At 32.3% G+C, this 26,065-nt stretch overlaps 2 protein-coding genes across 3 annotated transcripts; one reads left to right on the forward strand and one right to left on the reverse strand.

Moving 5' to 3' along the window:
• Positions 1-401: 401 nt before the first annotated feature.
• Positions 402-14,750, forward strand: LOC126778161 (F-box/LRR-repeat protein 2). Of its 2 annotated transcripts, none has more exons than XM_050501601.1 (11): positions 402-699; positions 8,227-8,395; positions 8,592-8,747; positions 9,147-9,296; positions 10,093-10,253; positions 11,114-11,219; positions 11,699-11,900; positions 12,141-12,308; positions 12,415-12,469; positions 12,675-12,823; positions 13,483-14,750. In XM_050501601.1, exons 1-11 carry the CDS (start codon positions 607-609, stop codon positions 13,616-13,618), a joined length of 1,545 nt encoding a protein of 514 aa, XP_050357558.1. In that variant the 5' UTR covers positions 402-606; the 3' UTR covers positions 13,619-14,750. The 2 variants fall into 2 exon arrangements, with proteins under 2 accessions (XP_050357558.1, XP_050357559.1); XM_050501602.1 differs by lacking the exon at positions 402-699 and adding an exon at positions 7,513-7,657.
• A 1,669-nt stretch (positions 14,751-16,419) lies between these two features.
• LOC126778122 (protein TRC8 homolog) lies at positions 16,420-25,839 on the reverse strand. The gene is made up of 2 exons (XM_050501521.1): positions 25,411-25,839; positions 16,420-18,607 (listed from the first exon to the last, which is right to left on the reverse strand). The coding sequence occupies exons 1-2, from the start codon at positions 25,658-25,660 to the stop codon at positions 16,845-16,847; spliced, it is 2,013 nt and encodes a 670-aa protein (XP_050357478.1). The 5' UTR covers positions 25,661-25,839; the 3' UTR covers positions 16,420-16,844.
• Positions 25,840-26,065: the final 226 nt, after the last annotated feature.

Below are 26,065 nucleotides of genomic sequence, written 5' to 3' on the forward strand. Positions count from 1 at the left end.
TAATTATTTATGGTTATATTATTTCATTACATTTATGCTCGGTTTTCTTAAAATATTTCTAATATTAGGCATGCTAGCATACATTTCCTTTCTTCTAAAAATTACGCTGTATATTAGAGTTTTAAATACATTTTAAACAGCTTCTATTTCAAAAGAACTTTTAAAATAATTTATGAGGTTCAATTTAACAAATTATATAAATGCATATTTTTTATACCCGTATAATGAGCGCAGGAAATGCAAATAAATTTGACTGAATGTTACCGTGACACCAAATGCAATACGATTCTTCTTGGCAGCTGCGTCTGAGCGCCCAGTTGAAGCGAAATGCCGTACTTATTTTGGCTTGCCAATTTAGATATCTGACTACATATAAATACATTATACATAACGAACGGACGGCGCAACGCACTAGCAACATATTAAACCAGCTCGTACAAGGTACGCGTCGTAAGTTCTGCGTGTTTAACTTTGCAAAGTTTCGCGCCAAAGTGACGCTCCCGTATGAGGTATTGAGAACGCGTTAAAAATTTGTGCACCGAGCCAAACAATTTTTGTGGTGTTAATTGTTACCCCCTTTTGGGTTGTTGGCAAATAAAAACAAATATGGATTCGTGGGGCATTTTAAATGTGGATACCGCAGCGGCTGCTATATCCCGAGATGATATGCACAGTAGTTTTAGAAGGAAAGAAATTATGGTAAGTTTTTTTTTTCTTTGATAATGACATTTATATGACATAATAGTGAAATTAAAAAGTGAATTTTAATCTAAAAAAACATCATAATATAAAAATAAATAAGTATAATAAAATGTGTTTAATATATAAAATTGAAAAACAATGTTACGAAGGAAATGTTATCTCTTTAAGTAATATTTTTCAGAAACATTTGGTATGAGTAATATGTAATTATATCGATGTCAGTACAGTCAAAAAAATAATGTTCATTTTTTTTTGATCTTTTATTTGTAATAACATAGTTATCTTTAGTTTTCAATTTTAAGTAATTTACATAACTTGTACAGAAGTGAACTTCTAACTGAGAGTATATTTATAAGTAATATAATAAATGGAGTTAAGTGTTAGAATATCCACCATTTTAAGCTAAATAAAACACTATAAACACGTTGAGATTTTTTTTTGTTTATGTTATTGCGGTTTTAATTCAAAAATATAAATTCGTGAATTTCAATAATAATAATTCTAATAGTGACGAAGAGTATAAAACAAGTAGGAGATGTCAGGAATATTTAAAATTTAATATTCCCTAAGACTGTCTTGATTTCGTTTTAATAATATAGTGCTGAAGCAAGATAAATGTAAAATTAACTAAACACACATTACCAATCTTGTTACAAAAACACCTTCGGAAAGAAAAGGAATTACAAAAAAAGGTACCCAATAAACGTACATAAATATGTACGAGAGTGTAAATATTTTGATAATATATTAAATGGATCCGACAAACAGCTTACCGAATCACCGAATTTCGTATATCTCTGACGCAAATTTCTAAATACTTATAGAAATAACCAAATACTACTGCATCCTAAAAAATACATTAAGAATAAACCCAAAATAATAAAAATGTTTCCAGATCCTGACCAACTAAGGTACTTGATGTTTACGGATGTCATAAATGTTCAAAACAGATAATCGAGTAACTGGCAAAATATTGTTTTCAGATACCTTTTTTTATAGAATAGAAAGGCGGACGAGCATATGGGCCACCTAATGGTAAGTGGTTACCAATGCCCATAGACATTGGCATTGTAAGAAATGTTAACCATCGCTTACATCACCAATGCGCCACCAACCTTGAGAACTAAGATGTTATGTCCCTTGTGCCTGTAATTATACTGGCTTGCTCACCCTTCAAACCGGAACACAACAATACCAAGTACTGCTGTTTTGCTGTAGAATATTTGATGAGCGGGTGGTACCTACCCAGACGAGCTTGCACAAAGCTCTACCACCAGTATACTTGTTGCCGCATTTACCTCTTTACTTTTAACTCGCAAGTACGAATATTCACCATTGTCAATTATACATAGCATTTTATTAGAAGATTATTTCAGCATTTTTTGAGCGAACTTGTCTTTCATATTTATTTTTTGGTGTTCGTGCTGTCCTTTTTATAACAGAAGGAATCAATAAAAAAAAATGTTGCCCTAGGTTCAAGACTATTCAGCCTGCTGGTAATGGATAGTTCGCTTGCTCAACATTCACACAAAAAGGTTTTACAACATTCTCTTGTACTTGAGTTAAAAACATTTTAATTTTTTATGATCTTGATTTTTTTAAATTTCAGAATAAGTCATGTTTCATCTTAATACGTTGGAATGATATTTGGTAGGAATGTGATGTTTTACTGTCAACATAAAACAAATTACTGGTAGAAATATGACATCAGGATGTAAAACAGATGTGCGTGACCACGACATCTAAATTAAAGTCGACCCACGGTTATAATGAAACTATATTTTCCTAATTTTTTTTGATGTGATGGTTTGTAAAGTGACATCCTCATGATTTCGTAAAAACACACTTATTATTTTAAACACCATCATGTACGCTATTTTCGTTTAAATATAAAAAAAAAAAAAAAACAAATTAATAAGTGTATACACTTGCTTACTTTATTAAGCACAAGATATACATTTGTCAAGCCTAACTGGGTACGTATACAAGCAGGCTTGTCGGCAAGCGCAAATCATATTTATAAAAAAAAAAAAATTAGATACGTTTCCTATTTATTTCCTAAATACATTATGTATAACAAACTACTATATTATGAGATCTTCTGATCATTTAGACAGTAAAAACGTGTCCTTTACTATAAGAAACCAGACAATAGTACCGCTAATAAAGATCAAATCGAAATAAGTACAAGTAAAGTATAGAAATCGAGCATCTTTTAATAAAATAAGAAAATTCGTGTGTTGTCAGCACGTTCCATACTTCAGCTTAGAACGCTATTCTCTAATGGTATGTCTGGCCAATGGTAATGAACGGCTGCGAAGCTTAGGTACTTAAGTATAATACGAAGAGGTGCCTGTGGTGCTACGACGGATGCTTCATATAACGCTTTATTATTATTATTTTTTTATAGAATAGGAAGGCGGACGAGCATATGGGCCACCTGATAGTAAGTGGTCACCAACGCCCATAGACATTGGCATGTAAGAAATGTTAACCATCGCTTACATCACCAATGCGCCACCAACCTTGGGAACTAAGATGTTACGTCCCTTGTGCCTGTAATTACACTGGCTCACTCGCCCTTCAAACACAACAATACCAAGTACTGCTGTTTTGCGGTAGAATATCTGATGAGTGGGTGGTACCTGCCCAGACGAGCTTGCACAAAGCCCTACCACCAGTAATAAGCTTACTTTAACTCATAAAGGAGAGCAAGATCGAAGCCAGACGTGTTTGATTCATGGCTGAGAAATATTAAAGAGTAGACAGGGATCGCTTCTGCGGAATGCTGATCCATACGGCTCGAGAGACATATTCGTAATTCTAACGCCGACTTAAGAGGCAGCTCAAGATGAAGATATCTACGCATTGAATGTGTTTAAATTTAACTTTATTAAATGTTTTTGTAGTCGGGACGTTATGTCGTTCTTTCATTATTATTTACACTCGTAACAAATTTCATGTCTGTAAATGGAAAATAAAATTGACTCTATAGTGATAATGTAACAAAAATGTTGGTGGTCTCAGATAAGTTTTTTAGGGACTAACTCTTTATTCAGGTTAGGTTAGTTAGGCTTTGAAATAGGTGTTGATTGAATTAGGTTAGTTAGGCTTTGAAATTCCTACCCGATCATAACATTGCGTTGGTTACCATTTTTGGTGATTGAGAATGATACAAAAATTTGGAGCATTTTAATTTTTAACAAAATTTGATATTTAACACAATTTTGAATTACAAAAATATTTAAAAAAAATACTTCAAATATACTCAAATAGACATATATTAAATTCTATAAATAAAATTAAATTGCTCATTATAATTTACTCAATCTGAGTAAGCACTTCTTCTACACCTGTTGGGATAGTTGACAGTAATAAATGAAATGTTTCCAACATCTCGATCCGTATCTAATTAAACGATTTAAAGTTGACAAAAGTTCATTATTGGCTATGTAGCTCCGCAACTATCAATCAACGAGTGCTTTGATGAGCTGTTTAACGTCGGAAGCTATTAATACGACATTTATAATTACTCTAAGAAAATTTCGCATCATGATTAAATTGTAATATTAGAAAATAATGTGCCCAACTCTGACAAGAATCATATGAATAATAAATACAATTAACCTTTCAATAAACGGATATTTCCTTATATTTAAAAATATTAAGGTGTTTATTATATAAAATAATGTTATTCAAGTTTTTTGAATTTTAAAACATATCAAAAATATTTTTCCGCTATTTGCATTCTTTTTTTTTTCAAGCATTTCGTCTGGATTAAAAAAAAATCTATATTGAAATTTCACTCTTTAAAAAATACCAATCAGTCTGCCGATGAGTCATATATCCAGGAAATACCTTTTTGCGTGCCAATTTATGCCGGTTCAAGATCGCAGACGGGACAAATTACTGGCAAACGTAAATACCAGCAACAACACGCCACTTTCGTTCTTAACAACGTGTCATTGCTCGCAAATTAGCTTTTAATCGCTTAAACATCTTATTTCAAAGATGGTCTTTCAATTCTATTGGTTCTTAAATATCACTAAATTGGAGCATACGTTACAGATAATTCTTAAGTGCTATTTATTTGTATGTACTAAGATGCCTTTGATTCTTTAATGTACCGAATCAGTTTGATGAATTGTTTTCGATTAAATTTATTACGATTTATTGGAAGCATTGCAACTGCTGATATAATTTGTTTTTGTATTCAACAACATCTCTTAACGTTAAAATGCGTTTAGGACGATCATATTGTCTATGTATTTCATAAAGTAGCAAATGATATTTTTATATCTATTTATATAAGTATTTGATACATTTTTTTAAAGAAAAATTATATGAATTGGCTATATAGTTCGTTACTGCTTTTAAATTAAATTTTTGTTCTTTGTTACTTTTGTCGCTACTGACTTTTCGATCCCGGATAAGGGGTGAGAAGGTACTAGAGTACGCATTTAAGCCATTTCGAAATACGAATGACATCCATCTTGATGGGGTTTTCTTAAGTAATCGTTGTTATAATTAATATAAAATAATAGAAAAAATTCAACATAAATTTGTTAAATATCTTAATTCTAAATGTTTCACTCTGAATCGAAATCCACCTAAAATGATTTTTTTACTGGATCGTCGTAAAATGCGAGATCAAAGTTTTTTATTTAAACTAATTCTTAACTTGAATGATAGCCCATATCTTTTAAGCAAAATTCACTTTAGAAGTAAACAAGTGAACACACGCAATAGTGCTTTATTTCACTTACCCTCCATTCGAACCAATTATGCTCAAAACGAATTTATATATCGCTCTTGTAAGAGCTACAATAGGAAGTTTATTGACTTGGACATGTTTTCTTGTACGCTCAATACATTTAAAGAGTTTGTGTACATTTGTCAACTTAGTCAATGTTTTTATTTTATCTATTTTTTTTTTATTATATATATGTATACATTATTGTTTTGCTGTTTGATAACTGCTTGAATCTTCATAATTACTATTTATAATTTACAAAATTGCTTGTTTACTGTCATACATGAATTAGTTTAAAGTGGAAACTTGATTGGTGTGTGAACGAGTTAATTGTTGTATAATGTATGTGATGTGTACTGTATGTTTTCCAATTATAATAAAAATAAAAATAAATAAATAAAATAAAAATAATATAAACATAAATGCCATGCAAAAAGCCGAGATGGCCTAGTGGTTAGAACGCGTGAATCTTAACCGATGATCGTGGGTTCAAACCCGGGTGAGCACCACTGAATTTTCATGTGCTTAATTTGTGATTATAATTCATCTCGTGCTTGACGGTGAAGGAAAACATCGTGAGGAAACCTGCATGTGTCTAATTTCATTGAAATTATGTCACATGTGTATTCTACCAACCCGCATTAGAGCAGCGTGGTGGAATAAGCTCTAAACCTTCTCCTCAAAAGGGAGAGGAGGCCTTAGCCCAGCAGTGGGACATTAACAGGCTGTTACTGTTACTGTAAACATAAATGCCAACATTAAGGCCTGTGTTGATACTGGTATCTTATAGATTTATATAAAGTAATATTTAATCATCTTGACTCAATATATGTAAGATCTATGGTTTTATAGTTATGTATACAGCTTAAAATTATAATTTGTGATGATTCCGGAGACATTGTACGTATCAACGCTCTAGGCACAGTGATTTACATGTTCAGCATATTTTTTATTAAGAATAATGTCGTTTTCTTTCATACAATACTTATGCTATTAAGTACTAAGCAGCTCATTATGTTGACCTTTGAATAAACGGCTTCTAGGTCTGTTGTTGCATGGTAGCAAGGCATGGCATGTGACCTTATTCATCAGAATATACCGATGAAACAAATCGATATATTGAACAATCTTGGTTTCCCGTTACACAAAGTTTATAATATCAAGTATATATTAAATCAAAGGTTATAATATAACATTATAATGTGCTTATACACTCATAGCCGTTATATCAATTAAATATATATCATCAGACGAAGAATGTAAAGAAAGCAGTTTTAACTGATCAGTCGCAAAGCGTTAGCCGCAAATTTTATATTTTTACTTGTAATAAACAGTGTTACAGAAATGGTTGTACAGTTATTATTTATTATTATAATATATTATATTATATATATATATATATATATATATATATATATATATATATATATATATATATATATATTATATATGTAAAAAAACAAACAAGAGATAGATTAGCTAAGAAAAGCTTCTACTAAAATAAGATCTATAAGAATTAACGGACGTTTCACTATTTATTATTTAAATCATAATTACATTAATTATATATTTAATATCAACACCAAACATAATACATACTAAGGAAAGCAAAAAAAAAAGTTTATAAAAGTCATTAAGTCGTAAGTGTCGTCTTAATAACAAGTGTTATACACATTTCAGAAGTAGAAAATAGACATCATGTTTACGTTCGAAAATTTAATTATTATCGTCCGTTAAGAGTATTTAAATTTCCCGCTAAATTATTAATGTTGTTTGTCATTTGCAAGCTCAAAATCTCAATTGATAAATTACATCTCATTATGTTACGCAATACATATTTGAAATTATTTTATCGTAAAGTTAATGATTTAAAAATGAGAAAAAAGCATAAAATCGACAGAACTCATGATATGTAGTCCGCCCGTACCATACCAACGCCATCGCCACCCAGATGATTCCAAAATTAACCACAGCGTTTCATATTCTTAGCTCGCGTGAACTTTTCGCGCATGAAGTAAAACTATTATCACTGTGAAAATAGTAAATTTCAACATTTTATACAAAGTTTTAGTGTTTTTTCTGTGGTTGTATTCGTTTTTTAACATGGATATACCCACGGATGTTTGGGGGCAACTAGCTTTAGAAGCTAGTCAAGTTTATTTAACAGAAGGAGGTCAAATTAGAAGCCCGTTCGCTAATACGGTAATGTAGAGTCGTTTTTACTAAACAACTAATTTTGGTTTTAAGTTATATATACAAAATATTTCTAGGTTTTAATTATAAAATACATAATATATAAACGAAATCGATATTCGTGTACTTTTAAAACAGAACGTCTCATTAAAGTTCATAGGTCCAATATAAATAATGGTAGTAACGACGTTTTTAATTACCCAATCGTATAGCATGAAAGTAGCTTTATAAATAACATACCTATGTTTTTGGTGGAAAAGACTTCTTGCTAGTTCTTCTTGGTAGAATCTATTTTTCGGACCGTTGATAGCATTACATCTTTACAAATATTATAATTGCGGAAGTGTCTCTGTCTGTCTGTTTCGAATTCAGGGCTAAACCAATGAACCGATTTTGATGACATTTGGTTTTAAGCAAGCTAGAACACTAAGAAAAAACATAGGCTATATATAAAGGCTTTTTTATACCTAACACCTGACTCCCCAATACGCGGGCGAAAACTAATTTAATGTAATAATAAACTCGAATAAAGTATATTTTGATTTATTGTTTTATAACTCAAATGTATATTTTTACAGACTATAGAAAAACTACCGGATAAGGTGTTGCTCAATATATTCTCATATTTATCTCATCGAGAAATATGTCGTATGGCAACAGTATGCAAGCGATGGCGTATGGTCGCATACGATACAAAATTGTGGACCCACGTCAGTCTGAGACCTGAAATATCAGGATTACATGTGGGTTGGTACAAATATTTTCAATACTTTATATAAATAACATAACAGGATAATATCAGTAGAATATTTTTTTTTCCGGAATTTATCAATAGCGCCATCTATGAATAAACACATTGCATGTTAACCAAAAATCAATAACAGATGGCGGTATATGGAAAATTATCTCAGATATCATCAAATAACTAAATAATTTCTTGCAGGCTCATTGGAATCCCTATTAGCATTGATATCTATAAGGTTCGGACCATCGCTTCGATATATTGAGCTACCCATAGAACTAATTACACATACAGTTCTACACGAACTTGCAGCGAAATGTCCAAATTTGACGCACATGTTACTTGATTTTAGTACAGGTAAGATAGTCAAGATATTAAGTCAACGTTCATCTACTTAGAATATAGTAATGGCTAACATTCTTAAAATTTCTGAATTTAATGTATAATCATAATAGCCTGTGAATGTCCCACTCCTGAGCTAAGGCCTCCTCTCCCTTTTTGAGGAGAAGGTTTGGAGCTTATTCCACCACACTGCTCCAATGCGGGTTGGTGGAAATATATAATATATAATGTTCTTTAAAAACTCGTAAATAAGGCAAAAAGTGTTTTATAATACAATAAGATAAACTTCGAATTCTTGGCACGGTAATTGTAATATCAGTAATAACCATCTATTATATACTTATTGCACTTAACTTTTAACAATTTTATGTGTCGTAAATATTATTTTGAATCTGTTGTCATTTTTGTTTATAGCGATGCAGCTTCACGACTTCTCCGAGATGCAAGCTTTTCCAACAAAACTTCGTTATCTTTGCATATGTTTGTCAGAAGTCATCTTTATGGAAGGCTTTATGAGGAAAATTTACAATTTCATCAATGGATTAGAAATATTACATCTTATTGGTTAGTAACTTAGTATATTATAAAAAAAGATAATGATTTTCTGACGATAGTATTGCATAAAAATTTGCAATAAAAAATTAAGAAAAATATGGCTGTATTTTTAATATTTGTGTTTCATCATTAGCACGATTTTTGAGAGATCACGAGTTTCTATACAGGCAAGTAATACGAAAGCACATTAATTGATTTAATTGATTGTTGCTCTATGAATGTCGAATGATTTTTTGCCACATGTGTCCACCAACTCATATTTGAGCAATGTATGCTTGCTGTGGTCTCCTTTAATTAAAGGAGCACATATATTTTAAAATATTATTCCACGATGTAATGTACTCGCAAGTGTGTATCCTTTGTTGGAGATACTTAATAAATAAATAAATATGGACCTGATTTCAAATGTAGTTGCAAGATTTATCGATATAAAACCGATTGAAATATCGGCAATTTCAGTTGTACATGTACTTTTGAGATAAAGTTTTTCGAATCATTTGGCTCTAGAAAAACATGAGCTTTCTTTATCTGTACTTAAATTTATAAATAAAGGCATTAAGGTTGGCAGCATTTCCATTACCGAGGAGTACCATGAAAGCACGTAAAACCTTCTGAACTTTTTCCCATCGTATTGAATTTGCCGTCTCATCTTGTTAGTAAAGTAAAAGAATACAGTGCACTTACGTTAGCGTACAAAATTGTGCACTATAATATGTCTTGCGTAGTTGGCTAGGCTCTGTTAAGGATGGTTACCGCAGCTGAAAATAGCCAAGAGGTCATCACAATTCTGAATAAACCATTACAGGCACATATGAGAAGGTAGAAGAAGAAGAAGAAGAAATATATGAAGTAATCAATGTACATAAGCTTAAATCTGCCACACCTAATCTGCGCGTGATTAATTTGTACGGTATCAACTTTGTAGATGACTCACACATCGACGCTTTCAGCTCGAATTGTATACAAGTAAGCTTATTCGTTTAGAGTTTGATCCTGAGTCTGATTGATAAAAGTCGAGATGGCCTAGTTGTTAGAACGCGTGAATCTTAACCGATGATCATGGGTTCAAACCCGGGCGAGCGCCACTGAATTTTCTTGTGCTTAATTTGTGATAATAATTCACCTCGTGCTTGACGGTGAAGGAAAACATCGTGAGGAAACCTGCATGTGTCTAATTTCATTAAAAATATGTCACATGTATATTCTACCCACCCGCATTGGAGCAGCGTGATGGAATAAGCTCTAAGCCTTCTCCTCGAAAAGGGAGAGGAGGCCTTAGCCTAGCAGTGGGACATTAACAGGCTGATACTATAAGCTTATTCAATGACTTTTTCTAACGTTATTATCTATTAATTTATTACCTGTAAAGGATGTTGTAAAAAAATTTTCCTTTTTATGAACGAACGAAATTCCTTTTTACGCGTAAGTTTAATTTGTTGATATTATTGTACCTTCCAAAATAAATATTTAAGAATTTATGCAAATTTTCGATGTTCTCGTTATAATATAAGAATGAACTGTTAAAAAATCGCAGTAAGTGACGTGGTTTTCGTCAGAAATAAATAAGGCAAAATCCCAAGTAATACAGAGCATTTAATAATATGTTATTGTAACTATGTTTTTATTGGTTTATTCTATACATTATTTACGTATTATTTGTTGCTAAAATAACTGGTATAGACCTTACTCACTCGTAGCCTTGTCGGACTATCTTCCGATTGGATCTTATGAAAGATATCGGGATGAGATCATAGATAATCTTTAGTACATTTTATAGTTTTGACATATTCCTAACAAATAATAATAATAAAATGTTCATGTTTCAGTTGGAATGTCTCGCTGTAAATTATTGCAACAAAGTAACAGGCTCTACAATGAAGACACTATTCCAACGTTCTAGAAGACTCACCTGTTTGCTCATGAACGGATGCAGTAAGTATACCTACAAAACAAAAAATATATTATATATACAATTTTGTCAGATACTCGATTATTCTTCACATGTATATTTTGAGGGGCCGAGATGGCCCAGTGGTAAGAACGCGTGAATCTTAACCGATGATCGTGGGTTTAAGCCCGGGCAAGCACCACTGAATTTTCATGTGCTTAAAATGTGATTATAATTCCTCTCGTGCTTTAAGGTGAAAGAAAACATCGTGAGGCATATGTTTAATTAAAGATACAGAAACAACAATTTGTTTGCTAATTTGCAAGAGCCATATAAACTCTAAGGCAGTTGTGTCGAAATCGATTCGAGGGGCTACACTTTTCAAATTCGCTCCTCCCAGCTAAAGCTTCCATCGCGTTTAGTTTCTGCTACGTATATTTCCATTTTGATGATATAATTATTTGTCGCTTAGTTTGGCTTGTTTAAAGCCGAGACAGCCAAAAAAAAGTAACCAACTTTTCAGGTCTCCATTCGGAGCACGTAATGCAAGTTGAATGGGAGAAGTCATCTATCCAGGAATTGGACGTGACAGCGACGGACTTGTCAACGGAGTGCCTCATCGACATGCTCACAAGGATCCCTAACTTGAGGTTTTTGAGTGCTGGTCAGATTAATGGTTTCAACGACTCGGTATTGAAGGCCTGGATAGAAGCCGGTACGGCGAGGTTAGTGTTTGTTTTTAAGATACCTATTTTTAACAAAAATAAGGAGGTTTTTAATTAAGATATTTTTGATACGTTAATAGTGCAGCGATTGTGATTATTTAATTTTTATTAAATTCATTTTAGTAGATTAGAAGTATTTATAAAACATTATGCTACTACGATTAGAAAAGTAGTTTCTCTCCGGCACTAGTCACCATCAGTTGAAAATAATGATCTTCTAAAATATTACAACTAACCCAGGAACCTGGTAGCGCTGGACGTAGACGCGTCGGACAACCTGTCGGACGAGGCGCTGCACCGCTTCCTGTCGCGGCACGGCGGACAGCTGTGGGGGCTCGTGATGAGCGGGATGCCGCACATCACAGACCAGCTGTGGCAGAGCGTGCTGCAGCTGCTCACCAACGCCAAGTGCGCAAACACACATATATAAGCTAACCAAAAACTTAGCCTTTGAATTAAAAATATACTGCTCTTTAATTTGGCTATTTTACACTAAATATTTGGTTAATTTCAGAATACTCATAATGGGAACGCAAGAGCGACTCGGTGTTAACATTCACGTTGATCAGGTGTGTCTTTATTACTACCAGAGGGCCAAATTGTTTATGGTCGGTGCAATGTTCCCTTGAATAATTGAGATAAACTAAAGCGATTGATTTTGTGTGATCTGGTTACGCCCTTTTCCTCTTAATAAAATATATGACATAGTGGAGCATATCATCCCCCTTGAATCCCTCAACACCCAAAACTGATATAAATAAAAAAACTTTTCAGTTAATGGACGGTATAGCAAACAGCTGCCCTAACTTGGAGCGTCTCGAGCTGAGGTGGGATCCAGAGAATCTCAGGTTCAGTGACAAGAGTCAAAAAGCTATTGATATACTACGTGTCAAATGCTTAAAGCTAAAATGCCTTGTTCTGAGGTAAGGTTTAACGCTGTTTATATTTCGGTGATATACATTCATTCATGGATGGCATTATTGATTCAAGATGCTATTGGATAGACGTGGAGCTTTAAAAAACGCGGATTCTTATTGTATTAGCTTTTTACGTAATTATAATTAATCTCACATTCGGCGGTGAAGAAAACCGTAACAGCCTGTGAATGTCCCACTGCTCCTCCTCCTTTTTTGAGGAGAAGGTTTGGAGCTTATTCCACCACGTTGCTCCAGCTCCAGAATACACATGTGGCAGAATTTTAGTGAAATTAGACACATGCAGGTTTCCTCACGATGTTTTCCTTCACCGTAAAACGCGAGATCAATTATAATCACAAATTAAGTACATGAAAAATCAGTGGTGCTTGCCCGGGTTTGAACCCACGATCATCGGTTAAGATTCACGCGTTCACTGGCCATCTCGGCTTGGTGAAGAAAAACATCGTAATAACTAATAACGAGACGTGAACTGAAAACCTACATGTAAACTAAATTCTGCCAAATTGGGGAGGAGTGTGTTGGATCCAAGCCTCATTTTTGACAGGAATGGAGTGGGCTAGCCCAGCAGAAATTAATTTATTAATGCAATGTAAATTTATGATTCAGAAATAAGCAGAATGATATAAATAATTCATATTTTCCAGCGATGGTCGGTATTACGAAATCGTAAAAGCGAACTTCGAGCGCGCTGACCGGACCACTGTAGTCAGGACGTCGACCAATTGCAGAGTTTCAAACTATTACTTACTATCTAATTATAAGGAACTTGTGTTTAATTAATCCTTCGCTGTAAAAAGATTGTTATTAATTTAAAAGAAGTATATTTTTTTTATTAAAAAAAAAACTTAATGCGTCATTCATGCCAATTTCTAAATTAATGAAAATTTTAAACGTCGTTAGTCATTGACAGATGTCAAATGTCATGTTTGTGTTGAATCAAGATTGCCAGTCAATCTAGTATTCTCATTGTTCTTGAAATACCATAAACCTATTTCTAAACTAGCGTATTTTAATCATCGATGTCGCATTGCACATGATTGAATGACGCCTTATTTTTAATTATTTTATTTAATTAAATAGGAAGCCAACGTTATGTATTAGGAAAAACATTGCCTTATTACTTGTACGCAAATATTGTTACAAAATATATATCAATTATAAGCTAACTTAACATTAAAAAATATTATTATTTATTGTAAGACAGTTAACTGGCGACATTATGGATAATGGTCTTCTCTGCCCATAGACACTGTAAGGAATATTTGAAACCACGTCATAACTTGGTAATTCTTTCTCGATAATTTGCTACCAGAAAGAAAAACAATTTATTCTAAATATGATTATAAGGTTCTTTCATGAGTATGACCAACAATGTTAAAATATTTGACATAAAAAACTTTTTACTGGAAAATTATTAAATTATTACTGACTAAATATCCAAATGATATCGAATGAATATTACATTACTTAAAATAATTATGCAACTAAGACTAATTGAGGCTTGTTTTGCCATTGTTTTATAAGATTATGTATGTAAATAAAATAATTAAAATACAATACAATGTATGTATCGATAAATACGCACATTGAAATTGATTTATGTTAGCAAACTTTTTTCTAACAGTAGGGAGGAACAGAGACACGCTTAGTGTGCGAGAGTGACGGTACGAGATCGCAGGTTATTTTCAATTATTTTTATGACGCGGGGTATACACACGAATTTTCTTATAATTAAGACTTTTATTGTATTATTATTAGTAAGTGTTTTTTTATAGGTCTAGTTCATAATCCTGCACTGTGATTGGTTATCACATGGTACAACCAATTCATAACTTTAAATCGCATTAGCAATTTAATTCATTTTGTTTACCTGGTTTGATTGTAGTAAAGATAATAAATGATTGAATTGAAATTTGTGTTACACATTTCCCAAATGTTTGTTAAAAATAATAATTTATTTCACACAAAATAAGTGTAAATACATTTGAGGCCTTTACAAATGTTAATAACGAATTAAATGTTTTGATCGATGACCCCTAAGCCAGGAAAATCATGTCTTATAAAGGTCATAAGGTGACAGCCGTGTGCGCGGCCAGGAAGGACTAAGTGGCAATATGGCTGCTGGCTGAGACAATTTTTTTTGCTTTCTTTAGCGTTTACTGAATTTGGTAAGAAAATAAAAAAATAAATTGAAATAAATAGAGCCGAAGTATTTACCTGTCTAGATATTTTTTTAATAGTAAGCTGTTGTAAAATCATTTACGTTTGCAAAGTCAGTCGTTTAAAAAAATGGCGACACGTGGCGGCGTCATTCGTCAATCGTTGATCACGTGACAAAGCGTGTCAGAGATATTTCCATCCATTTTTGATTTTTCTATAAATGAATTTGTCAATCTCTCCGTAACTTTGTCTATTTACAAATAAATACTTTAATTTAAGAACGAGATTTGTGATTTCACGATAAAATTGTTTTCGGTCAAGTATTGAATTAATTGATAAGTCATTATGAATTCATTTTTCAATGCCATTATGTATGTATTACGTACTGATTTTATTAACTTGTTAAGTTAGTATACTTGATATTTTTTGATTGTTGTGTTTCTATGGTAACTATGCATACAATAAAATAATATAAAATACATAACAGTTTTAAATTCGACCGTAATTAAGATCAGCTGTGCTATTCAGAACTCATTTCGTATCTCAATCTTGAAAACCACCTTAAAGTGATACGCCTATTTTTATGCGTAACTTAAATATTTTCATGGCTTTTTTCACGAACCCATAAATACCATAGATTATTTAAGAACTCAACCAATGATATCGCGTGAATATTTTTTATTTGTCTATACTGTGTTTGGTATAAGCTATAGTTAATATCATATTTCGTTAAATGTGGTTTGCAATGTTGTGTTTATTAGAAACAGTAACAGTACAGTAACAGCCTGTTAATGTCCCACTGCTGGGCTAAGGCCTCCTCTCCCTTTTGAGGAGAAGGTTTGGAGCTTATTCCACCACGCTGCTCCAATGCGGGTTGGTAGAATACACATGTGGCAGAATTTCAATGAAATTAGACACATGCAGGTTTCCTCACGATGTTTTCCTTCACCGTTAAGCACGAGATGAATTATAAACACAAATTAAGCACATGAAAATTCAGTGGTGCTTGCCCGGGTTTGAACCCACGATCATCGGTTAAGATTCACGCGTTCTTACCACTGGGCCATCTCGTCCATTACAAACAAATACTAAGTATTTATTTTTTAACGAGATAATTTCTTGCTAGTTACATTTCAATAGAAATATTTATTAAATAAATAATAATTACTAGAAAACGCCTTTTGTAAAAATCTCTTTGTCAACGTATTAATTTTGAAAATTTTAAATATTTAATTTTGCGAATGTGTTGATAGGAAAACCGTTAGTTGTTTAAATTGTCAATACACTGCCATTTATGTTCTTAATAAAGAATACATTTTTAAATACATACTTTCTAATTTTTTTTATTGTGTTTAAAACGATTTATATCCAAGGAAACAAGTATTACATTAAAATAATAGTTTTATTTACATTTTAATGAGAAAAATTACTATTTTTATGTTTCACGTTAGGTTTAATACATATAAAGCTATTTCTAAATACCTTATCTATTTACAAATAGCTTCGCGTCTTTATTTTTCAAAACAATAGTTTCATGTTAGTAGCACTAGCGATTTTGACTCAAAACATATGGAACACAATACAAAATAGGAAATGGTAACGGCGCATCGACAATCCAAGCGTACAAGAAACCTTCTATACTTATTACTAACGTCACACTGAATAATTACGAAAACCCATTCATAACAAGACAGAATTTAAAACTTAAATCACAGAGTCGAACTGATTCAAAATATTTTATAGAACAATAACTTACTATACAAAATAATAGAAAAAAAATTACCGCTGAAAAAATCGAGCTCTAAACTTGATTTTAAACTAAATTTTGTAAGTCTTGATGAATCAGTCACCTCACGCCCTCGTTGAGGAGCAGGTCCGGTTCCTCTTCCAGGAGTAGGTTTTGGTTGTTGCTGTTCTCCTCGTTACCAGCCTCTGAGTTATCCTTACTCGGATCATTGTCTATCTTATACAATATGTCGTGACACAGCGGACACCTGTCCTGGACGTACAACCACTTCCGCAGGCACACGCCGTGGAAGAAATGGTTACATCGCGTTATTTTCGCGGAATGCATCTCTTGATAGCAGATAGCGCACACGTCGTCCAATCGGTGAAGCTGGTCAGCGGAAGCCTCTCTTAGGGAATTTATTTTATTCACAGCCGTTCGCCGTTTCATGAACACCGACCACCCGGCCCTCGCCTCACACCATATGTTGAAGTACGCATGTATACACATCATCGCTGCTCGTATCGCGCCCCCGGACTCGAATAGTAAAATCCAGGCTCCGTTGAAGAACAAGAATATACCGAAGCAAAATTCGATCGTGTTCCCGAAAGCTCGTATGTAATAAACGTAATCGTCCAACTGTTCCCAAAACGTACTTCTGTAAGCGTCGAACAGGAATAGCGAATAGATCATAAGACTGACTATTACTTTGACTATCACCTCTATACTGAACGCGCTCACTGCTAACAGCCACGTCGATATAGAATGTTGAGACCATAAATATACGAGTAGTGATATGGGGAATATAATTAGAAATGCACAGACGCCTAGTGCTCTGACGTGTCTATGTGTGCTCGGATTGTGCGATGCGCTTAGAGACATCAACATAGGATTAACAATGTTATGCAGAAAGTGCAAGAGAGCTGTGAACAGCAAACAAAAATTTCTGCAGAGTCGAATGAATCTTTTCTCTGGGTTTAGAGACGTCAGTCCAGTTTGCAGCGCCAGAATGTAAAACAGTATGGCAGAAACCGTACCGATACTTTTGTCCTCTTCTTCGTCTGTTAACAGTATCCATTGAAAGAAGTTTCCGATGTAGTGACAGAAGAACGAAATGACCGACGTCATACCGAGCACTGCCGTTATAGTCTCACATCCCGTTACTAGCAACGATTTGGCCATCGAAGCGAGCGACTGGACCGCTAGTAGGGTGGAGACTTTCAAACCTTCATCTACGTCGTCGTCATAGTTATCCATAAGCAATAAAATTGCCTGCTCTGCTACACGCATAATCCAAAAAACCCTCAGGACGCACGGCACATTCAATCGCATCCATTCGGTTTCGACTAAAGCTGACAGGCCGTTATGGCTGACGAACAGTCTCCCGTGTTGGTATCCGCCATACATCACCTGTACCACATCATACCCAGAGGTCCAGAGTACGTATTTCACGAGAAACAATGGCAGTAGCGATGAAAATACAGGAGAATGATGCAAAAGGTTCGGTGGCACCGGCAACATGGCCAAAAATGATGGTGCCATGAAACTCATCGGTAATAGTTTCTCTAACGTTGCATTTCGTGGTCCTAAGTGAACATTACGAAAAAGGACAGCTAATATGAACTGTATTGCAAAATTTTGAATGACCAATATTCCTGGTCCTTCGAGATCAACTAAACTCTTCACGTTTAGATTGAGGATATCTTCTAATATGCTCGAAGGGTGTGATGAGGTGACGGTAAGGGTAAGCGCCTGTATCTGTTTAATGGCGGACACGTTTGTCCAATAGGAGATGAAGACTATTCCTATTGACATCAGGTAGAGGTACACGATGATAAGGTGCTTCGTGTATAACACGAATATGCAGAGTGCTGACATGCATCCTGGAAAAAGAAAAAGTAAGATTTATTATATTTTCCCGATAAATTATATTATTATACCGGTATTTTGAATGAAATCATACATATGTAACGATATATAAATATATTATATAAATAACTGTCTTAAAAATGTATTTAATATGTGAATAAATATTTATATATTTTCAAGGCTCATACATTATAGTTTCGAAATCTGATGGTAAGTGGTCACCAACGCCCATAGACAATGACATTGTAAGAATTTTTTTAATCATTGCTTACATCACCAATGCGCCACCAACCTTGGAAACTAAGATGTTATGTCCCTTGTGCCTGTAATAACAATGGCTCACTCACCCTTCAAACCGGAACACAACAATACCAAGTACTGCTGTTTTGCGGTAGAATATCTGATGAGTGGGTGGTACCTACCCAGACGAGTTTGCACAAAGCTCTATAAAATGAGCCCCTCAGTGTAGTTATTAAAATGGAAAAATGCTACTTAAATTAAATCAATTTAAGATAGTATAATTAAATTAATTTTTTTGGCATTCCGTTTTAATAAAACGCCTTTCACAAAATGAAGGATAACTAGCTAAATTAAAATCATGTTGTATTTATTACCTACATTATTAATATTCGTGACGTCATACAGGTAAACAAAACATATGGCGTCTGATCCTTCTAAATTAAACATAGATAAAAAATAATTATTGAAATAATAATATGCAGAAAATACCGCACCGGTTTTTGAAATCACATCGAACGAGGCGTTTCACAACGTTAAGGTATTAGTAAAAATTTATAAATTAATATAATATAAATAGTATTTATTTATATGCAAACCTTGATACAAGGCTGACAGAATAGAAGTTTATAAGGTCATATATGTCATGAATGTGTAAAAAATAGTAACAATTTTAATATACTGATATTAAACATTAATTATTAATAATAATCAATCAATCGATCAACCAATCGAAGACAATCGACAACGATTGTCGTTGATACTATCAAAATTTCAAAATTATTTTAATACACATCATATTGTTGTAAGCGTATTGTTTATTTACTTGGTGGTAGGTCTTTGTGCAAGCCCGTCTGGATACCACCCACTCATCAGATTTTCTACAACTGAACAGTAATACTTAGTATTGTTGTGTTCCGGTTTGAATGGTGAGTTACACTATTGAGATAGTGTAACTACAGGCGCAAGAGAAATAACATCTCCCAAGGGTGGTGGCGCATTAGCGAGGAGAGGAATGGTAAATATTTCTTACGGCAAAGCCTATAGGTATTCGTGACCGTTTACCATCACCTGATGGTTTGCTAGTCACCAAATTTATAAAAAAAGGAAGTAGTAAAGACTTTCTTAAAAATATAATTAGTATTTTTACTTACTTCTTAGTTAAAACTAAGTTATTTGTTATAAATTGTAGATCAGTGAAAAAAATGTATTTTTAAAAATCGTCATTATTATCTTGTTTTTGTTAAAAAGTAATGAATTGACCTTCAACATAGAAAATACCATCATTAATATATACCAAAAATAGAAATGGACATAAAATTTAACTTGAGGAACACCCATTCTTAGAACAGAACCAGAAGACTAAAAAGAACATAATTTATTAATCTTACAAATTTAGTCTATCGATACCAAATGGGATATAAGGAGTTGGCCCAATGTTTGCGTATCAGTATGATTGATAGGCTCCAACACTATTTGGTCGACCACCATGCAATTTGTATATAATTTGTCATTTTATAGTATTCACTTGCTGCAACTCGTTCCCAGTTGGCTCTGCAGTGCATTTATTTACACCGTCCAACAAATTCATATGACAATTTTTATATACAAATACACAATTAGAACAACGTTTTGCTAGCAATATAAAATAATTGTAATAATAGGAAGTAACATTCGTTTTATGCAAATTATATACAGGAAGTTTAAAATTAACCTTTCATAAGAGTGCATGGCTACAATTTTATGTTCAAAATCTCAATGTATTCAGTTTGGATTATTAGCTGTTTTCGTTGATCCGATTATACAACTCAAGCAATCTCTTACAGTCTTTTTTAAATACATTGGACGAAAACAGTTAAAATTTGATACGTTTCATCAGGAAAGAATATAAGTACAAGTATTTATTTAACTTGCAATGTGTATTAGTTTGTTTAGTTAAAATATTGCAAGCTGTGTTATTAATACTTTCTCTTATCCTAAGGAGTTTTGTATGTTGGCTCAGTTTCGATGACGACGCATTTATGTGGTAAGCATGAAAACAATCATTTCATGCTTTGGCTCCAGACGAAAGAACTCCTCAATGATCAATAGCATAAACACCAAATTTTGCATATACAAACTTGTATTTAAAAAGGTTATTTTACTACTAAAATATATTTTTACTTTCGGTGAACCAATATAAAATCAATTAAACATGTGGAATATATACCTACTAATAAACGTTTTTAATCGTAATGCCTAACCGAAAAAACTACTTAAAACTTATACAAGAAAATGCAACTAGCTTTAGAATAAAATACTTGGTAAAGTAGAACCAACATCTGCCTACGCTTTTACTTATATCCAATGTAAGAGCATATTATGACAAATATATAAAAAATAAATACGTTTTTTTTTACATAGATAATTAAAAACACAATAATAACGAGCATTGGTTAATAACTATAATATAATGTAGTATAGTTTTAGGTACATGTTATACATGGCAAGTTTATTTCTTGACTTACTTTTATGCATTAGCAATAAGCGTGATTGTGCGTTTTCTTATGTATTTTTTACAACTTTAACGTTGTTATTTTTTACATTCTTTCTATCGTAACATTTCAAATCGAGGACTACAATATTTTTTCTCTTATTATTTTATATCGTGATATTACGAAACCCTGTTCACTAAAGTATAACTTATACTTGGCTGGTTTTTTTTTTAAACTTGACCTAAGTTTTAAGGTCATTTACTATCGCAGTTAATTTGTGGTTTGACAAATTGTAATTATCATCAGATATTCTACCGCAAAACAGCAGTACTTATTATTGTTGTGTTCCGGTTTGAAGGGTGAGTGAGCCAGTGTAATTACAGGCACAAGGGACATAAAATCTTAGTTCCCAAGGTTGGTGGCGCATTGGTGATGCCAATATGCTCGTCCGCCTTTTTTTACTATAAAAAAAACCTCTAGGGCTTTTATTTACTACAATAACATATCAAACTTCACGGTAACATCAGACCTAAACAGAAATACACATGTATAGTAACATAACCTTCAAACCGGAACACAAGAATACCAAGTACTGCTGTTTAGCGGTAGAATATCTGATGAGTGGGTGGTACCTACCCAGACGAGCTTGTACAAAGCTCGTGGTACTGGTGGTAGAGCCACCAGTAAGTAAGTAGTTTTGAGATTATTTAGCACATAAGTTCCCTCTGAATACTGTGGTATCATTTTAATCTTTAACGACCTTACATATAAATGTCGCTTAGCGACTGTTGCGCCAAAACACTGTTTTTGCTCTTTCAGTCATTATTGATTTGAAATTCAAAAAGACAGCTTTGTTTAACTAATCACCCGCTAAGCACCGTTAGTTACCAATAAATTACTGAACATTTCGTTTCTCATTTATTATATTAATATTAGCGAATATAGTTGGAAATTATTAATAACGACCGATAAAAGTGATGGATTTCAGAGTTTTTTTTTCAGACTTACCAAATCATAAGGTAGCTGACTAAGGTAGGTAGGTGACTCATTGTAAATATATACCAAATTACATTGACTGTAACATATATGACACTTAGTAACATTACGATTATCGAGTATGCTAATTGCGAATAGTTTGATTATTTAGCCATAAATAAATTGATAATTAAATGCTATGTCATTGTAATATCACAATCAAAATTGACAATTATCAGAGTAGGCATAAAATTATATAATTAACTAGCCGCCGTCCCGACTTCGTGGGGGTAATATAAGATTTTTTATTTTTTTATTAAAAACAAATCCCGATCGCAGCGCTTACCTATCTGGTTCAAGAGCTTAGCCAGTATCCGACTTTAACGATGAGTTCTAATGAATGTGTGAATTATTTTTTAATATTATTTAGAAATACTAGACAGCATGTTAAAATACTATATGGTACCTAATATAACCTGTCTGTTAGTCTGAACGTGATAAATTCAAAAACTACCTTACGAATTTAAATACGGTTTTCACCGACGGTGATTCATGAGGAAAATTTCGGTGTTATATTTATTAAGTATTTGTAAAAATAGCTTAAATAAATAAATGTTGAAGATGCATGAAGAAATCATTACAACAGAGATAATCACTGACGCGTGCCGCGTAAACAAAACATTCATTTTTACATTTAAATGACGGTACTTCGTCAAAGTAAGGACTATTTTTAAAATAGAATATAAATATTGAACATACATTTTATTTTCTAATTTATATTACCGGCGTTTAAAATATAACTCAATTTATATCTTCAACTATAATTAAATTTTAAATGCTGCAATTAACATATTTGTTTTTTGTACACGGTTTTATTTAGGTGCTCATTTCAAACTATATATAGTATATTATACATATTTTAACTGTACCTTTTGATAAAGACTTTGTATTCTTTTAAAACCAACGATAAGTGCATATAATTGACCTACTGGCTAAATTAAAAAAAAAATTACAACTTCATTTGTTCTCCATTACGTGTGAAACTGGAAAAATATACTATACATAATATTATATATTAGTTTTCAACTGCAACTTTGCCACTGTGTGAAATACCAGGCGTTCCAGGGTTACCAGGTGTTTGGTACTCTATTTCTATTACTGTATCCCTGATAATGATTATACTAAATTTCATGATGAGCAGTTGAGAACTGAATATGTGAAAACATAATAAACAAACTTTGTATTTATAATATTATGGTAATATTAGTGGATTAGGATACCATGATAATTATTTGTATTGTATGTTTGATGATAAAGATTACGGAGTTGAGAGTACTTGCTTACTTTTCAATAGGATGTGGCTAGTTTTAAATTTATTTTGTAAAATGAAAATTAAAAGTGCTTGTTTGTATTAAGTATCTTTGTATGAAGTAATGTCTAGGTTTTATTCAATTAATTAATCATGTATATTAATATAAATCCCTAGGTGAACAAGCACTGCTTGAGTACTTTGAAAATTTTAGTTATTTTAAGAAATAATAATCAAAACCTTATCTCAATGTAAAATTTAGGTTAACGTTAGAGCTGTTTCCAAGATACTCGAAATATTTATATTTTTTGTGGACATATATATATATATATATATATATATATATATATATATATATTTTGTCCATCATATTTATATAAGAATTGTCCATTAATTTTATAAGAAAACCAAGAATAGTAGTGGGCTAATATTTTTTGTCTTAACAAATAATATAATCATCAAATTTGTCTAACAAACTTGAATTTACAGTAATTTTATAACCACATTACAAAAAAACAAGAAAATGTCGGAACAATTAAGTATAAAAATTGATTAAAAAATTATTATTGTTTTAAGTGCTAAGAGAGAACAGTAATTTAACATTAATTAATTTTAATCACTTTATCATAACTGTTTATATATATTTTATAATTCAATTATAAAATAACATACAATGCAACATTACAAATTAACACAAAGAAATTATAAAATAAATTATTAAATATGTCCATTAATTTTACAGCCGATTTATTAATATTGTAATTTTAATATTCATGATCAATACTATGATTGCATTTATCTCTATTATGTTACAAGAAAATGAGTTTTATCATAGAACAGAATAGATAAAGCTTGTATTAGTTATAAAATTTAAATACATTTTATATCAAAATATACATTACATAAAATATACTTCATACAATATTGACGATATATGCAAGGTGGCTGGCAGCGGTTGGAGATTAAGAGCTGAAAATCGAGCTCAGTGGCGTGCCATTGGAGAGACCTATGTCCAGCAGGGTGGTGATGATGATGATGACTTCATACAATATAAGTATTTGCCTATTACAGCATAGTATATTGTGTAACAAATTACACATAGTTTACATTAAATAAACATATTTTTTATGAGTTAAGGTGTTTGTTTTATTGTTTTCCTTTAGATTTATACTCTGATAAGTAACAGCCTGTTAATGTCCCACGGCTGATCTATGGGTTCTACTCCCCTTGAAGTTTGCATGCTATTGCAGGTTACTTTAGTACTATGATTATGAATTGTATGCATTTGTTGTATGTAATGAATTTTTATTATTAATTATATTTAAATATATTATCCATAATATTATTGCAATTATTTCTTGTTTGATGTTGTAAATATGTTATATTTTCTTGTTTTTCAATTAATCTCTTCATATTAGTGACCTTAATTATATATTTGTTTATGTTTGGTAATAATGGTATATAGGTAACAGAAATATATGTATATTTTTTTGTTTAAATATTTATAGCAAATTGATGTACACCACTAAGTGTTGGTAATTTCAAAATAAATATTGAATTAATAATATGTCAATATACAACTATAAAATTATAAAATATCTATATATAACAAATGTTTATTGAAAAATAAACTTGGTAACAAAGTATTTGTTTTGAAAACAACATAAAATCGTATGTTACGGAATGTTTTAAAACCACTTTGATGTATTTTGTACATTGTGACATTTACTCAGCAAACCAAGGGTTTCGAAACCAGTTGGGAAACTGGAAGTTTTTACGATGTTGCAAAATAGTTCATACCATAGCTGAAAAAATTACATACCTAGACAGCAAACGAAGAATTTGAGGAGTGTTAAGGCGAAAGCGTTGTAGAAGTTGGCGTCGTAATAATTAGTGTCGGAGTCACTTATATCGACGTGGTCACCCGTCACAGTCGATAACAGGGATACCTCCTCGCTGGTCGATACTGGCAACCCCAAGCTGATCTTCAAGAACTCATCCACCACAAATAACGGTGGAACCCTCAGTAACACCTCCACCAGCACTAGGGCCTTCGACCTCAACGACATCATTCATTTATGCAAACCTTTTGATACCGACAGTTTGGCAACCACAGCCGGTTCGAACGGCGACCACGGCGGGTATTATCGATTAATTTAGTAAAATCATCTACTGTTTTGAAATCACGTAATATTTTTCGAAAATATGACTGAAATTTTTGCGACAATAAAATTTGACGTTTTAAATTTAGTGTTATCAAGTTTAAAAAAGGTATTACATTGCCATCTTAAAGTTTTATACTCGACATAAATGCTTACGTATAGATATTTTATAAAATTTCTACCCTCTTTATTTATTGTAGGATGATATTCTTTTACTTTCATGCGTAAACATTTTTTATTAATTTTAATCTCGATAGATAGCGCCACTATACTAAGCTTATGGAGTGTAGTTTATTTTATTTTTGATTTTATTGT

Source organism: Nymphalis io, chromosome 25, assembly GCF_905147045.1.
Source record: "Nymphalis io chromosome 25, ilAglIoxx1.1, whole genome shotgun sequence".
Taxonomy (NCBI): domain Eukaryota; kingdom Metazoa; phylum Arthropoda; class Insecta; order Lepidoptera; family Nymphalidae; genus Nymphalis; species Nymphalis io.

Coding starts and splice junctions, on each gene's coding strand:
- LOC126778161 (XM_050501602.1), top strand. CDS start 7,559: ATGGATATACCCACGGATGTTTGGGGGCAACTAGCTTTAGAAGCTAGT. Junction 7,658..8,226: donor GAAGCCCGTTCGCTAATACG/GTAATGTAGAGT, acceptor ATATTTTTACAG/ACTATAGAAAAACTACCGGA. Junction 11,901..12,140: donor ATAGAAGCCGGTACGGCGAG/GTTAGTGTTTGT, acceptor CAACTAACCCAG/GAACCTGGTAGCGCTGGACG.
- LOC126778122 (XM_050501521.1), bottom strand. CDS start 25,660: ATGATGTCGTTGAGGTCGAAGGCCCTAGTGCTGGTGGAGGTGTTACTG. Junction 18,608..25,410: donor ATTCTTCGTTTGCTGTCTAG/GTATGTAATTTT, acceptor TTCTTTTTCCAG/GATGCATGTCAGCACTCTGC.